General features: G+C 55.3%; 2 protein-coding genes across 4 annotated transcripts; one reads left to right on the forward strand and one right to left on the reverse strand.

Annotated features, from left to right (window-relative positions):
* Positions 1 to 436: 436 nt before the first annotated feature.
* Positions 437 to 2,353, reverse strand: HYPK (huntingtin interacting protein K). The gene is made up of 4 exons (XM_077318205.1): positions 2,127 to 2,353; positions 1,228 to 1,283; positions 717 to 768; positions 437 to 620 (listed from the first exon to the last, which is right to left on the reverse strand). The coding sequence occupies exons 1-4, from the start codon at positions 2,310 to 2,312 to the stop codon at positions 525 to 527; spliced, it is 390 nt and encodes a 129-aa protein (XP_077174320.1). The 5' UTR covers positions 2,313 to 2,353; the 3' UTR covers positions 437 to 524.
* Positions 2,354 to 2,543: 190 nt separating this feature from the next.
* On the forward strand, positions 2,544 to 10,895 carry SERINC4 (serine incorporator 4). 3 transcript variants are annotated; one of them, XM_077318202.1, is made up of 12 exons: positions 2,544 to 2,990; positions 4,951 to 5,118; positions 5,377 to 5,555; positions 5,719 to 5,798; positions 5,939 to 6,032; positions 6,148 to 6,359; positions 7,258 to 7,353; positions 7,449 to 7,575; positions 8,003 to 8,075; positions 8,364 to 8,415; positions 8,626 to 8,749; positions 8,858 to 10,895. In XM_077318202.1, exons 2-12 carry the CDS (start codon positions 5,041 to 5,043, stop codon positions 9,087 to 9,089), a joined length of 1,347 nt encoding a protein of 448 aa, XP_077174317.1. In that variant the 5' UTR covers positions 2,544 to 2,990; positions 4,951 to 5,040; the 3' UTR covers positions 9,090 to 10,895. The 3 variants fall into 3 exon arrangements, with proteins under 3 accessions (XP_077174317.1, XP_077174316.1, XP_077174318.1); XM_077318201.1 differs by lacking the exon at positions 2,544 to 2,990 and adding an exon at positions 2,997 to 3,389; XM_077318203.1 differs by lacking the exon at positions 2,544 to 2,990 and adding an exon at positions 2,997 to 3,389 and having other exon boundaries at positions 9,999 to 10,895.
* Positions 10,896 to 11,119: the final 224 nt, after the last annotated feature.

An 11,119-nucleotide genomic window follows, 5' to 3' on the forward strand; every position in this document is an offset into this window, starting at 1 on the left:
GCTTCTCTGTGCTCAGTCTTCAGAGGATCTGGCTCCCTTTCCTCCTGAGAGATATTTGAATTCTAGGTTGCCAGTGAAAAGAATCTTATTTTTTATTACTACTTGCTCCCAGAATGCCAACACAAATACCAGTACCATTTTAAATCTACACACCATAGCATTTCCCATGCAGTGTCAAAGTCTGTCTCACATAATTCATTCCCAGCCCCTTTCTAAATTGTATGTTTTTGTAACCTGCAGCCCGTCTAAGCTTGCACACTGTTTTGTGTTACAGTATGTTTTATTAAGCCAATGAAAATGTTTTTTGAACATTAATAAAGATGTTCAATTTATGTGGAAGAGCGTTCTACCATCAGTCTCACCCCAAAAGGCACAAAGGTCATACAGTGGATTGTGTTCAATCCCATGTGAACCACATCATGCTTCAAATACCACCTCTTATTCCAGTAGTTTTATTGTATTAGTACACCACATGTTGAGAAAAGGCAAAGTCTTTTCATTCTCTCCCTTTTGTATGTCAGCTCTCAATTGGTTAGAGTGATCAGTGCCTCTACTACATTTCCCATGTGTTCTCGTAAGCTGCGCTCAGCTGCTGCCCGAGATATCTCCATCTCATTCATCTATCATGAAAAAGAAAAAAAAGAGATGATGCTGTATTTACCATGTCATGCCTGCAGACAGCTGCCAAATACACTGTTGGCAAAATGAAGACTCACAATTAGCTCCAAATCTTCTTTCTTGATAGTAACTTTGGCCAATTCCTTCTCTCTGAAAGCAAAAGGAAAAACTATTCAAGGCTCCCAGACAGCATCCAACTGCACAATCAAGTCACTGCAGGGATGTTCAACTGCCTTACACTCAACTGCCTGCAGCACAATGAATAGAATCATAACTCTAGTGCTGATCTAGCTAACTGAAAACTCTTCTTCTGCTACCTGAAAGCAAGCAAAAAGCCACACCAATGGAACTCCAAGATGTAATAAAGATTTATGGCAGAATTCCTTTCATAACATTTGAAACATGTACTCCATCCTTTTGCAGTTAAAATCAGTGTAAAAATTGCTGCTGCTTTATAAAAAAAAAGCCAAGCACTGTCCCAAACTTGACTTTAGTTATAGAAAGCTGCTTTGGCACCAAGCCATGTTAATAGCCCTTGGTTGCCTCATTGGCAGCTCTTTCAGGGGTGGCTGTAAAAACAGCTGACATGTCTGTCCAGGAAGAACTCACCGTTCCTGCTTTGCTTTTTGCTCTCTGGATCTTCGGTCTCCTATCACAGACATGGCCTGGGGGTGGGGGAGAGGGGAGAAGTAATTCCAGAATCATTGATGAATTCATCAAGTATCTACCAAGCTATCCATATAATATACTTTACACATAAGGTCCCTAGACTACTGCTCGCCTTAGAGGAGCAATGCTAAATTACACATGTAGTCCATCTAGTCCATCATCCTCCGTCCTTACTCAGATGCTAAATGGAAACCCACATGGAGGCCTGCTGATTCCTCCCAACATGGCTTGATCAGAGGTATACTTCATCTAAGTCTAGTAACCCTATTTGGCTACCATGGCTAATGGTTAAAAACAGATCTCTCCAACTCCCTTTTTAATCCATCTCAGCTGATTGTCGTCACTGCAGTTCATGGCAATGAGCCCTACAAATCAGTCAGAAGGGTCTATGCTGAAGGTGCAAGGTTCATCCTCAGCATTTCTGTGCTGTGAAAGGACTCAGCTAGCAACCTTGCAGAGGTGCTGCTAGTGGAAAATGCCAACCTTGATGGGCCAATAGTCCAATTCATTATAAGGCAGCGTCGTGTGGAGTTGATAGAGCCATGCTATGGCAACGTTCAGCCTGCTATAAACACCTGGCACAGGTCCAGCAGAAAAGGGAGCCTGTTCACAACCTACATAGAGACAGGCTGGCCAGGGAATGGACCTACTGAACGCGATGGGGGGGGGGGGGGAGTAAGCGGCAAAGCTGTTGCTCGGGTTGGTGAGGGAGCCAATGGTGTTCCAGGCGTTTCTTGCAATAGGTAGGGGGCGGGCAGCGTCATCCTCTAGTAGTTCAGAGGCGGCCAGGAGCCGCTGCCCCCGTCCCCCGTCCCTCAGCCCCTGCTCCCCGCGCGCACCGTCTCGAGGTTGGAGCTCTGGATCTCCTTCTCCTCCGCGTAGTCGGTGACGCGCTCCAGGTCGGCCGCACCGCTGTCGTGCTTCCGCGGCTTCTCGGCCGGGCGGCCCCCGGCGCCGTCCCCACCGCTCGCCGAGCCATTCGGCTCCGCCTCCAGCTCCAGTTCCACATCGCCCTCGGCCGCCATCGCCCCGCCGCACGCCGCTTCCGTCGCGCGGAAGACGCACTTCCTGGAGCGCCGTTTGCCCGTAGGCGGGACTTCTCCTCTCAGACCGAGGGCTGAATGACAGCCCCGTGGGGGAGAAGGGGCGGGGACGAGCAGGCCGTCCTCGTGGCGCAGGCGCAGTGCCGGCTGGCTGGCGCGGAAGTTCCCTCCACGACGCCGCTGGCCTGCCCGGGAGGAGGGGGGGGGGGATTGCCAGCTCCTGGTCGGGAAATTACGGGGGGGGGGGGGGCGCGGCGGGCAGGGAGCTGAGTGGTAATCCGGAAGCTCCCCAGGCCCCACCTGGAAGCTGGCATCCCCTCCCCCCGGTAGAGCCCCCCCCCCCCGGTGTCGCTCAGAGGTTTGGGGGGCTTGCTGGATGTCTGGCCGGGATGGGGAGGGGAGGGGAGGCATCGTCTCTTGGTTTCCGCAGTCTGTGGTGGGCTGCTTGTCCCTGGCAGAAAGGGGGCTGGGGGAACTCTTTAGTTACGAATTGCTCAGCGGTTGCCCCAAGAGAAAAATGCCCCCTTGGCTGGAGCCGGCAGTGCCAAGCGTGCTGGGGTCTGGGGCTGTGCGCTGGGGCCTTGCCGTGTATCCCCCTCCTGGCTGCCTTCAGACTTGCTCCCCGCTGGCCGAGCCCGTTGCCTCCAGGGGGAACTCCAGGTAAGAAGGGGCCTGGTAACCTGCGGCAGCTCAAGACACCTCCCCAACCTGGGGCTAAGCTCCCTAGTCCAGCTGGCTAAGAGGCTTAACAGGGCAGATTGGCCTCCTGTCATTGCACAAAGGTCAGTTTCACTTGGAGGTCAGGTGAGGAAGGGAGGGCCTCCCCACCACCACCACCCCCACCCCGGGCCAATAGCAGGTCTCTGGAGCACACAGGAGTTTTCTCCGTGTGGACTTCCCAGAGGGCAGGGAGGCCATGGCTTGGCTGCTCCCATCCATAAACTGCTAGGCAGGGGCCCAAGCCGCAGAACCCATGACCGGGAGTGCTGACTAGCATATCCAGGTTCTCCTTTGGCCAGCCTCAGGGGCAGGATGGCTCTGGCCTGCTGCGTGGCTCAGGTAAGCAAGGAGGGGTGGGCTGGTGGGAGGAGGCTTACTGGGCTGGACTGAAGGGTGTGCTGTTCATGAGTCAGAGGGCTGTCTGGAAGGAGAGCTCCCAGCACCTCTACCATGGGGGTGGCATGCAGAGGGAAAACTTGCTTGAAGAACTGGTTCTTTATACCCCGCATTTCACCACCCAAAGGAGTCTCAAAGCGGATTTGGGCACTCTGCATGGGGGAGGCATGGTCTGGAAGGTCACACCTGCTGGCCTGACCCAGATCTGAGAGCTGCTGGAGCCACTTTCCCATTTATCAGAGTCTCGCTCCATGTGTGCAGCCTCAGCTCCCGTCTGCAGGGTGTGGACTATTCTAACCTGCTACCTACTAGGGCTGGTTCCTGTATGACTAGTTGTACCTCCAACTCAGGAAGGGGAGCTCAGGTTGATGTACAGCATAGTGCTCTTCACAACAGCCCTAAGATGGTATCACAGCAGGTGATAGTTTTGAACCTGGGTCTCCTCAGTCCTCCTCTGAGCACACCACCACTGTGAGACCTGATTTTTTTATAATGGGTCCCAGAGATCTGAGCACCAAGTCACAACGTGGGTAAAATTTGAGTAGATCTAACCGTTGCTTTGGGTGATGATCCAGGGGTCGATCGGCTTCTGGTGGCATTATATCAGATTGTGGGTCTTGGCTTGGCCACCGGGCCTTCCCCATAAGGACGGACAACATTTGTGGCAGGGCAGGGGCTTCCTTGAGTCGTGGCAATTTTCTGCTGCTGTAGGCAGACTAACAGGGCAACCCCCTGGTCTCCCTGAGAACTGTTAGGTTCCTTTTCTGCACAGCCCTTCTTGGGGCCAGAAGCAAACACAGGGCAGGGCTATTTTTACAAGGCCATGGGGGTGAGCATGAGCAGCTGACTCTTGCCAGGGGGTCACCTGGCTCAGCAGCATCCCTGGTTCCCCAGGGCCTCGTTCCTTGAAGGCTGGATGGGCCAGGATGTGGAGAGCCCGGCCCCAAACTCTCCCCTTCCTTGCCAGTCTTGCTGCCTGCGTGAGCCCAGCTGCTGATAGACATGAAGGGCTCCGCTCCAGGGCAGAGGGAGGCAGTGGTGAAAGCCGCTAACCCTCCTCTTTTCTCTCTCCGAGGCCAGAGGGAAGCCCTGCACGAATGAATCAATGAATGAGGCACTGGCAACATTCTTCTCTGGCAGTTGGAGCATTTTGGGCTGACCAGCCCAGACCCCTGTGGCAGCTGGTGTGTGTGTGTGGGGGGGGCAGGGATCCTTGTTTGCCCAGCCTCCCCCCCCTCCCCTCCAGCAGCAGATGGCCACTGAGCCTGCCAATCCCACCTAATCTTTGCAGGAGATGTGAAGCCACTGGGGGTCGGGGTGGGAGACACTGAGGCCTGGAGGGCTGACCAGAGGCCCTGGCTCCCCTGTAGTCCAGGTGCTGAGGGGCCCAAACCCAAAAGCCTGCCTGTCTCTGGAAAAGGGAGGGGGCCCCCTTGCTTGTTCCCAGCAAAGGGCTGAGCAGAGCCAGAGCACCCCCAGCCCTGTGCCTTTCTCCCCCACCCAGATCTGCTGCTGCTGTGGCCCGGCTCCCTGCAGCTCCTCCTGTCCCTGCTGCCCCCATCTCAAGGCGTCCACGGGCACACGGCTCCTCTACATGCTCTTCCACGTCCTGACCTGCATGGTCTGCTGCTTGGGGCTCTCTCGCACAGTGGTGGAAGCCATCAGAGAGAATGTGAGTGAGGGAGGGCATGGGGAGGGGCTGCCACCTCACCAACACATTGCAAGCCTCACACCTGCCCAGGGGAGTCCTGGCTGCTGTCCTGCATGGCGGCGGGGGAGGGGGGATACATTGTCCTACCTTGCACTTGGCTGCCTGAGCACCTAGTGCCAGCCCCTCCCAGGCGACTTTCTGCCCAGAAGCCAGCCAGGCCCTCGCTGGACTGCAGGAGGTGGCAGAGCCGGCCTCAAGCAGTTTTCCCCACCTCCTCAGGTGCCTTTCTACGCGGTGCTGTGTGAACATCTCCAAGGGGCCCCCACCTGCCACCTCCTGGTGGGCTACTCAGCTGTCTACAGGGTGTGCTTTGGCACCGCCTGCTTCCATCTGGCCCAAGCCGCCTTCCTGACCAACGTCAAGTCCAGCACCAGTTTCCGGGCCTTGGTGCACAATGGGTGAGGGGGAAGGAGGGGCCTTGGTGCACAATGGGTGAGGGGGAAGGAGGACGATGACGCTGGACTGAGGGGATCCCAGCCCTGGGAGTGGGGAGGGCAGCCATTTCAGGCCTTCTGGTCCCAAGGCCAGCTGGCTTGTCCATGCCCTCTGGATGTCTTGCAGGTTCTGGTTCCTGAAGCTTCTCATCCTGGTGGGTCTGTGGGCAGCAGCCTTCTTAATTCCTGACCAGCGCTTCATCCGAGGTGCACACCCCTCTCCCCACCGCGTGTCTTGTGGCAGAGCATGCCAGTCTTCCAAGGCAGCTCTCATCTGAGGAGAGCAAAGGCCATAGCGCACACTGGGTTGGCTCCCCAACACCCTTCTGTGGCTTTGCCCCCTGCAGCCTGGCACTTGGTGGGACTCTGCGGCGGTTTTGCCTTCATCCTGGTCCAGCTGGTGCTAATCACAGCCTTTGCCCACACCTGGAACAAGAACTGGTGAGTCCCTGGGAGGCGGGTGGACAGGAGAGCTGCCCAGGCTAACCGGGGGAAGAGGAAGGAGATGGGGGGGACGGGAGAGTAGAGGCTATCCTGATGCACTTTCCCCTGACAGGCTGACCGGTGCCTCCAAGCAGAAGCGCTGGTACCTGGTGGTGCTCCTGGCCACGCTGGGCTTGTACGCCGTGGCCTTGTTGGCATACTCCTTTCTGTTCAGATTCTACACCCATCCTGGGGGCTGCGTCCTCAACAAGGGGCTGCTGGCCTTCAATGGCTGCCTCTGCCTCCTCCTGTCCCTTGCCTCCATCAGCCCCTGCGCCCGACTCCGTGAGTGCTCTGGAAGAGGGGAGGGGGAGAGTTTAAAGGGAGAGGGGCCTGCCCCAACCCTGGGCCCAGGGAATCCTGACTCCTAACCTCACTCAGCTGTTCTGGAGCTGGGGGGGGGGTGCCACAGGCCACCATTTTCAGTGATCTCTGTCGCCTGGAGGTCATTGGTAAAACCGGGAGTTCTCCAGCCAATACCTGGACGGTGGCAGTGCTGTTCGTTCAGCAGCAAAGCCAGGGCTGTTTTCCCATCTTTGTGCTGGAGAGGGTGTCCTGACAGAGCCATCCTTCTTGCACCAAGGCAGCTTTCACAGCAGGCAGACCCTCCATCCCCAGGCTGTTCTCTGATCCGGTGTGTGTGTGTGTGGGGGGGGGGGGGTGCTGGCTGGTTGCAACCCACCAGTGCCCCCCTTTACTCTAACTCCCCCACCTGCATAGTGCACTCAAAATGAGCCCAGCTTCTGGCAGGTGTCCCTGCTTGCATAGCAGTCCTCTATGAAGGGCTACATCCTGGTAGCAATGGGAGGGGGTTGCGCCCAGGTTGACAGGCAGGATGAGAATGGGGCAGGCTGGGCTGGGGTTGCAAATGCCCATTCCTGGTTGGCTTTACCAGGGCAATGGAGGGGGCCAAGAAAGCGGGTCAGTTAACCTGTTGCAAATACCCCACCACACCTGTGGCCACAGAACACTTGTGGTTTATCGAATTTTTATATTAAATTTTAACTGTATCAGAGCAAATTCAAGCAGCCATTAGGGAGATGGCGGGATAGGAGACCCTGCTGGCTGCAAGGCCCCCACTCCTTGCCCTGCCCCCTTCCAGCAGAAATGCCTTTGTGAGCAGTGTTTGGAGCTATGTGCTGTGCCTCTTGGGGGGGCTTGACTCTTTCCCCTCTGCTCCCAGGGCCACCCAGCTCTGGACCCCTGCAAGCCTCCATCATCTGTTGCTACATCATGTACTTGACCTTCTCTGCCCTCTCCAGTCGCCCTCCTGAGAAAGGTCTGTGTCCCTCTCACCCCTCTCTGCCTCCTGGGGAGCTGTGGCGGGCCAGATCCTGGGAACTGCTCAATGTTTACCCCCTTTCTCACCCACAGTGCAGTACCAGGGACAAAACCTCACCATCTGCTTCCCCAGCACTGGCCAGGATGGGATGCAGGTGGAGGACAAGGCCGTTGCTGTCCTGGGGGCGGGAGTCATGTACGCCTGCGTCCTCTTCGCCTGGTGTGTCTCTGCTGGTGTCTCCGCGAGGTTGGGTTCTCAGTCCATGGGGAGCTTCAGAATCAGGGAGGAAGACCACAAGTCACGTCTGAGCTTGAGGGGAGGGGGCTGGGAAACATGGCCCCCACCTCCCGGAGTTTGCCTTTGTGAGGCCTGGTTTTCCATTCCCCCCCCCCCCCGGGGTTGCCTTTCCCATTCTGGAAGCCTCAGCGCCACTGACCCCCCCCCCCCTTTCTGGTGCATGACATTCCCCACGGAACCATTGGGGAGGGAGGTCAATCTGGGATGAACTCAGCCAACTGCTCTGATAGGGTGCTGGCTCCCTGGGAAGGATCCAGCGCCAGCCAGTGGACAAGGCATGATGCCAGGCCACATGGATGGCCGTGCTGCTCTCAGGGCTTCATCATCATCCTTTTCCTTCTGGATGCAGCAACGAAGCCTCTCTCCTGGCGGAGATGTTTGGGCCCCTGTGGATGATCAAGGTCTACGGTGTGGAATTTAAGGTGGGCTCTGGGGTGGGTGGGGGAAGAGCTCTTGTTGAAGCTGCTGCCTGGGCTTGGCGGTAGTTTTCGGGTCCTTGGCCGCGTTCTGTGCACAGTCCATGTTTGGCCCCTGATTAATGTGGGCCAAATCCCAGGGCTCAGGGGGGAGGGGGAGATTGGGTTGACCTGGGTATGTGCCACTTCCACCAGTGCCAGAGGCGTGGCTTGTTCTCATGAGTCGGGACTGTGGGGAGGCACCAGCCTCCCTTGGCAGGCCAGTTGGCTCTGAGCAGTGCTCCTTCCTTGCAGAGACCCTCCTGCTGTTTTTGCTGCCCCGACAAAATGGAAGAGGAACTGGCAGGTGAGGCCTGCTGACCTCAGAGCAGGGGCAGGGGCAAGAGCAGGCTTACGAGTTCTAAAGCCTCTCTCGGGGTCAAATGGAACACGGAGCTCTCTCTCTCTCATTTGGATACTTCCCAGCTTTGCCCTCCTGCCCACCAGGGCCAGACTAGCAGGATGTCCAATGAGGCTGATTCCCCATGATGCAGAGTGTTTTTTGTCCCTGGCACAGGGTCTTCTGGCTCGCCTGTGGGCCATGAGGAATCTGACCATGTTGTCTACAGCTACTCAGCGTTCCACTTTGGGTTCTTCTTGGCCTCGCTGTATGTCATGATGACCCTCACCAACTGGTTCAGGTAGGGATGGTTCCTGGCTTCCACCTCCCAGCCCCTGCTGGCCCCTCAGTAGCAGGCGTTCCCTGCTCTGTGTAGGCAGGCTCAATCTGGCTCTTGCTCTCCCTGCAGCTATGAGAGTGCGGAGCTGGAGAGCATCTTCGTGCATGGCAGCTGGTCAACCTTCTGGGTCAAGGTGGCTTCTGGCTGGGCCTGCATTCTACTCTACTTCTGGCTGCTGCTGGCTCCAGTCTGCCTGCCAGACTCTCCCCAGCGCCAGCCCAGCAATCCCGCACAGCGCTTCATACGTAGGAGGCGGCGGCGGCGGCAGCATGCCCTCCACCGTGTCAGTGTGGCTATGTAGCCGTGGGCCAGAAGAGACTCTTGTTGCCTGTGCCTCAGTCTGCTGTGGGCCAGCCCTCCCAGGGAGGGATGCACCCCACAGTCTCAGCAGCACCACTCTTGTGTGCCAAGGACAGAGACAGAGGCTGACCCCCCTAGCAAGTGCTCTGCACGCCAATAGAATGCCTCCTCTGGCCACAGGTGGCAGAAGGAACCAGACTCTCCACCCCATGTGTAGGTCGTGCCTTGCTTTCTGTGCCTCCTCTCCTTTCTCCACAGCCCAGGACATCGAGAGCAGCGAGAACAGTAGAATGCAGCTGTTGGCATCTGCTGACCATTGCAGACAGCAGCTAGAGAAAGCAAGCTGGGCTGGGAGAGGAGGCCCAGCAAACAGGGAGGACACTAATCCCATTATTGCCTTTGTGGGCAATTTGGATAAGCCTTCACCAGCTTGTCTCCCACACACCCAAGACTGCAGCCAGCTCCAGCATGTACCACCCATGGTGCAAATTTTGCACCTGTTCTGAACAACAATGAATTGCCATTAGATTAAAGCGTTCTGGGAATCAGGACTTCACTCTACTACAGCTTCAAAGTCTAAGATAATGCTGTTTAAAGGCTGCTCTCACATAGGGAGGATCCCCAGTCCAGCTCTGGTTCCCTTTGGGGATGCATAGGCACCTTTACTGTGGCAGCAGAGTTACCAAGGACTTCTTCCTCTCACTGGTCATTGCTGACCAGTGGGAGGCTTTTGCCTGGAAAATGAAACAAAAATAACAAGTGCCTGGATGTTGCAGTTTATCTTTGGCAGAGACAGACACATTTGTCCAGTGTAAATACTCAGGCATGATTGGCACACGGCCTCACTTCATATCTACCACCTTGGATACATCAGAAGGAGGTCTCTGTCAAACCTTCCTCTCTATCATAGCCTCAGCATCAAGCCAGCCACACAGTCCAACCTCTACAACAAGCACCTTCTTTAGCTGTCCTTGTGGAGCTGTGCTAAGGGGAAGGACTACATTGTATCAAAGCCCCTACTGACCGTCAAATGCGCCCACCACATGTTACCATCCAGAACACAGAGCAAACCAATTGACAGGTAAGCATGGCTGGTTGTGATGACTGCATTGGTTCTGACCCGTCCCGCAGGGACTCCCACCAAGTGGCCGCTCAGGAGGAGAGCGACAGCCAAGGCTGTGCTGAAGGCCTAGATCTGCACCAGGTGAGGGAGGTTTACTCAGCCACAGACTGAGACCAGCACAGGCAGGACCACCAGCCTCATTCATTTGGATTTCAGAGACAGTGAACCTAAGCCACTCGGGTTCCCCTCACCATGGTGCTATACCAACAAAATTATTCTTTACTTTCAGCAGACTGAAGCACAGAACTTGATAATGGGGGTAAACTTTTTCTACATAGGCCAATGAATCTCCAACGTGTCATAAGACATAAACTAGTTTTAGAAGTTGTGTGCCCAGCTTGGTGCCTATTCTGTTATTATTGGCATAGGTTATACAATCTGGTAGAGAATCATGCTTGAATTATTCCCTTTGAAAAAGTTGCAAGAATAATTGGCAGACTGAAGAAGAGTCATCGAAACGGACTTTTATCCAGGTCTCTGTCTTCTGAACATCTATTTGGATGCCAGTCTTGATCTACAGTTGCAGCACCCAAATATTTTGTGATGGAAACACCCAGGGGTCAGTTGTCTAACTGGAATCATGTAATGTGCAGTCCAGGAAAGGTTTTACATCTGTACTTAACTTGCAGTTTTGTGGCATGTTATAGCACCTAATCTAAATGAATTGGGATTTTGCTTACCTAACACAGTGTTGCATTCTGCTTTTGTTTGAGGTTTTTACACTGTTTGGCTTAACACACAAAAAAGACACCATTTGATTTGAGAACCAGAAACACTGTGTGCAGCCAAAGATCATAAGCTTTGGACACCCAGTGCCTCAAGCTGCACTCAGCACCGAGTTCTTTTCCTGTCCTTGAATTGAGTGATTGAAAGGATATTAATACCCCTGCCCATGGATAAGAGGAGAG

Source organism: Paroedura picta, chromosome 18, assembly GCF_049243985.1.
Source record: "Paroedura picta isolate Pp20150507F chromosome 18, Ppicta_v3.0, whole genome shotgun sequence".
NCBI lineage: Eukaryota > Metazoa > Chordata > Lepidosauria > Squamata > Gekkonidae > Paroedura > Paroedura picta.

Bases quoted from the DNA above. Each gene is read 5' to 3' on its own strand.
- HYPK (XM_077318205.1), bottom strand. From the start codon at position 2,312: ATGGCGGCCGAGGGCGATGTGGAACTGGAGCTGGAGGCGGAGCCGAAT. The intron at 1,284-2,126 runs GTGCGCGCGGGG...CCCCACCCCCAG, and splicing joins AGAGCTCCAACCTCGAGACG to GCCATGTCTGTGATAGGAGA. The intron at 769-1,227 runs GTGAGTTCTTCC...TTTTGCTTTCAG, and splicing joins CAAAAAGCAAAGCAGGAACG to AGAGAAGGAATTGGCCAAAG.
- SERINC4 (XM_077318201.1), top strand. From the start codon at position 3,363: ATGGCTCTGGCCTGCTGCGTGGCTCAG. The intron at 5,556-5,718 runs GTGAGGGGGAAG...GATGTCTTGCAG, and splicing joins CGGGCCTTGGTGCACAATGG to GTTCTGGTTCCTGAAGCTTC. The intron at 6,033-6,147 runs GTGAGTCCCTGG...TTCCCCTGACAG, and splicing joins CACACCTGGAACAAGAACTG to GCTGACCGGTGCCTCCAAGC.